Here is a 4458-nt window from a genome sequence, read left to right as displayed (position 1 = left end):
TGAGTCCTCGAAACTTTGGACGAGCCTATAATTTAGTCAAATATCTGGGGTCTGATTAATGCAGGCGGCTGGTTTTTTTTGTGCCACAATGTTGCTGGCCTGGGCGCCGAGAAATCTATTAAACTGAGTTTTTAAATCAGAACCAAACAAGAAAAAATAACGCAGCTGAAAAAAAGGTTGCTTTTCTTTAGGTTCTTTAGGAAAGGTGAAAGTTCTTCCGGCGCTGAACGTTAAGCCTTGCCTACAGAGTCTCGCAAAAGACTATAATGGTATTCCAGAACCCATTTTCATGATTCGAAACAATTGCATTGAGTTGTCAAGTGCCAGCGTTGACATTGAAAGAAAAGATCCCCTATCCCTTATCACTTCCTTTGGAGCATCCAGCGATCCTAAGGACAATGAGGTCCTTTGTCTGTGATGCCTTTTAATGTGTCAAAATATAGTCTATAGTCGCATTCTCCCATGAGTTTGTTTTTCTAGATTTATTGTCTGGCCAGTGGAAGAGGTTTATTCCAACGGAGTGACATCTCAACGGTGCGTGGGAGTGAAGAACTTGGTTATTGTTTGGGGTAAGGTGTTTGCATTTCATTTTTTCCGAAGTGTAAAATGCCCAAAAGTGGATAAAATACTTTCTTGTAAGGCCATACATTTATATTGGAAATACTAGGAATTATAGTTAGGCTGAGAAAATTCAAAAGGGAAAGTCTTAAAAGTGTTGATCGGGTTAAAAATATGTTGTCTATTAAACTATGAATTATCAGTTAAAATCTAACACACTTTATATATTTAAGTAGTCATTTATACATAAATACGAACTGCTCTTATTGCTTTTTCGACACTTTTGTATTAAAAATAATGTTTTATGTCGTGTTGCCACGGCAGTTCCTTTTTTTTAATTTAAAATATGATCTGAATTTCATAGGCATAATTGTGAAAATTTTTACTAGTTACATTGTGGCACGTGTCACTGAGGTCGCTGTCTTACCTGCGATATTTTGAAATTTGTAGAAGCTACCTGAAGAAATAGGAAACTACTGACCTAAAACCAAAGGCTGATCTGTGTTTTCCGTTCTGTAATTAGTATTAACGATCTTCGGATGTAAGAGTGATCATATAAGCGCATTGCAAAGCAACCTCAATTGGCTGTACATAACGGCTGCACATGGTCCCATCGGCATTATAAATGCAAGTAGTACCCGCATTGTTACAAACCTGATCAAAAGATGGATCCCCTTTTAGAAAAGAATTTAAATATGGTTTTTCGTTTAATTTTTTCATTTTATTTTTCGACCAAAAACTAATTAACATAAAATTGTATTAGCAAAAAAATATGTTTTCGTTTCCATGCTATAATTATTTCATAAATATATAGATTTGAAACTGGTCTCGTGGTTCTTAACAATGTAAAAAAAATAGCTTAAAGTAAGAAAAAAAAATTGGGGGTATGTTGTTTTTGTATTAGTGTTATTTACAATTTGAGGCACTTGGTTCAACTCAACATTGACTAGAAGAAAATAGGGCGTGGAGGTGAATTTTGAGGATTAAGTCACTGCTCCTGCCATAGAGAGATGTAGTCCAAAATCTCCTCGTCGTCGGGCGTGCAGTCCTCCTCGTCTAATTGAAAATGTTCGTATGGTTCAAATTTTAGCTGAAGTTGGGAGTGCGTGTGTAATTCGTTGTCTAGATGATCCATACGATCCAGGTGGGTGGATATTTGTTGGGGAACTCCCTCGTAGGTGCCTGAATCAAAGGACATGCTGGAGTTGAAGGATGATGTTGGCGAGTGGCAGGTTTGCTGGTTGTTGCTGGTGGATACGCATCCTGCATCTCCGCCTGTTACGGATGTGCCCACCAAGTTGGTATTTAATGAGAGGGCTGTCAGCGGTTGGTGATTGAACTGCTGTCTCTGTAGCTGCTGCTGTTGCTGCAGAGGACTGACAGTGATCGTGTTTTGATAGTAGGTATTATGCCCTGAGGAACTGCAAGTACTGCTGCTGGAACTGTGACTGCTGGACTCATCCAAACAAAGTTGAAGCTGGGTGACTGCATTGTTGGTGGCACCATTATTGCTGCCCCCATTTAGGTCATCCACCAGATCCTGAAGCCTCCGGATGTACTCGACGGCAATGCGCAGTGTGTCTACTTTGGAGATCTTTTTGTGAGGTCCTCGACCACCACCCTTTGTCAAATCCGTAATTATGGATTGTGGAATATGTTGCCGCAATCTGGCGAAGCTGTTGTTCACCTGCTTCACACGATTTCGTTCGCGAGCATTGCGCCTTTGGACCGACTGGGATTGGTCTACATTATATGGAGCCGGCGAGGAACCAGGCGATAAAGATGATACTGATTCGGAGCATCTGGTCAGTGCCATACCCCTTGGTGTATACTTGCGAGTCTTAATTGGCATTGTGCCACCGGGTTGATTTTGATTGCCACCGGGAATCAATGGACTAGGGGCTGGCATTATGTGCTGATAACGAAAGATCTTCGTTGCCGAATTGATGGTCGTTGGAAACGTATCGTTGGTGGACAGCACACTCGATGACATGGTAATGCTTTTCGTTGTGTTATTATTGTTTTTCATTAACACACTCGGAGCTTTCTTTAACTTTCCGGATAACGATCAACAGAAAAAAATAAATGAACAGAGTACAATGCTTGAACTTGATCGTTTGACACCTTACACAAGAATGAGTCCCTTCGTCCTAAACCCTCGCGTTATGTACCCTTTATGCAACTCTCTGCACAACACACAGGCAGAGAAACGGGCGAGAGAATCGGAGAGAAATACGAGAGAAAGAGAAAGAGAGAGAGAGAGAGTGAGGGCAAGAGCTACCTGCACAGGTAGGGAACTCAAAGTGAGTGAGCCACAGGTAGTCTCTCTCTTTCTCTTTATCAGGTACTCCAATATCCCACAGGAAAACTGTTCTCACTCAACAGTCCAAAAGAAACACTCAAATTTTAAACTCAAAATATCAGCTCGAAGTATCGAAAAACGATCAAGGGATCTGAGTGAGGGCTCTTTTTGCTACGGCACGCCAGCAATTTGATTTCTGTGTTAATTAACTTAGCAAAAGTCGCGATCGCCAATTTTATGTGCAGCTCACGCACGCTTCTATTCATTAGCGCCGGACGGATCCAAGTGATCGACAGAAGATCCTGGGATCCTCCTTATTAGCCATTCGGAGTACGCTCTCTAAAGGTGTTCAAACAATTTCACTTATTTCTCCAATTAAATGATCAAAAGGCTCACAATTTTTTGTTAAGTATATCAAAAAGATGTGACACAAGTTCTAGACCGAAGTTTGCAGTGAAAACTGGGGTTCCCTGTTTGTGACTACTTTGCTTTTTCTAGACCTCCTGGGATGTTGCTTTTAATATATTAAATCGTTTAGGAATAATTTAGTTCTGGGTTTGATTTAATGTTCACACATTTGATTTTTAACGGTGCGTATACTTCTTATTTTTTCTATTACATAAAGCGGTCTAAAATAAAGAAATATAAGACATACATGAAATTTCATACATCTTCTTTAAAGTAATAATCTGATTATTTCAGACTGTTGTAAGTGTGGCCAGTGGCCAGTGTGTCGTGCTAAACGCCGACTGTAAATTGTAACTTCCGTTCTGTTCACAAAAGTCGGTTCATTTTGTCACGATCATCAATCGATGAGCGAGTGAAAAGATGCGGAATCGGCGACCAGGTGTAATATTTTTATTGTCCTCAACTCGTTCCCCTCGTTTGTTTCTGCCAACATTTTTCTTTTGCCAAATCATCAGCAGTGGCACTTCTGCACTTCCATTTGGCAAATTTTAGATCCCAGATCCGAAAATCAAAAACCGAATCCGAAACCAAAACCAAAGCGAAAACCGAAATCGGGATAACAAAAAAACCTTTTCAACCATGACCAGCAAACGGCGCTTCTCTGTGTTGTTCCTATAAATAAAATCCTTTCACCATTTCCAATACCTTTTTTGCATGCTGAACTTCGCTTGGAGTCTCCACTCTTTAGTTTTTGCATTGTAACGGAGGGATCGGTAGTTGGTTTCCATTATTTTACCATCATTAACACGATCATTGTTCTTGAGTGTTGCAGAAATTTTGGCAGCACAATGTTCTATTTAAATTTTCGCATTTTCCAAAATTCCATTGAAGCATTTTAATAAATGGTACGGCAGAAATGCTGGTGACATGCCTAGAATAGAGTTGAAGTCGCCATTATAAACCCCACTCAGTGAACTGTGTGATCTATGGTGTATGCGGACATTTAACTGAAGTGGAATTCGTATACCCGATCCTTTTTTCCTTGAAGTGGAGAGTCATGAGCAAGGTCGGTCTAATCGCGTGTTCGGTACTATTGATTGATCATAGGACAAATTCCGGTCACCGCTTGAATGTAAATGCCACTCATACCTTATATTTCATAAAAGTTCCATTTCCTTTAATATATAATT

The 4458-nt window shown here is 40.0% G+C and overlaps 1 protein-coding gene across 1 annotated transcript; it reads right to left on the bottom strand.

Annotated features, from left to right (window-relative positions):
* Positions 1-1303: 1303 nt before the first annotated feature.
* LOC6615854 (achaete-scute complex protein T4) lies at positions 1304-2672 on the bottom strand. Its single transcript, XM_002040188.2, has one exon. The coding sequence runs from the start codon at positions 2585-2587 to the stop codon at positions 1547-1549; it is 1041 nt and encodes a 346-aa protein (XP_002040224.2). The 5' UTR covers positions 2588-2672; the 3' UTR covers positions 1304-1546.
* Between the last annotated feature and the right edge of the window lie 1786 nt (positions 2673-4458).

This window comes from Drosophila sechellia, chromosome X (assembly GCF_004382195.2).
Source record: "Drosophila sechellia strain sech25 chromosome X, ASM438219v1, whole genome shotgun sequence".
Taxonomy (NCBI): Eukaryota; Metazoa; Arthropoda; class Insecta; order Diptera; family Drosophilidae; genus Drosophila; species Drosophila sechellia.
This window is presented reverse-complemented; position numbering and strand designations above follow the sequence as displayed.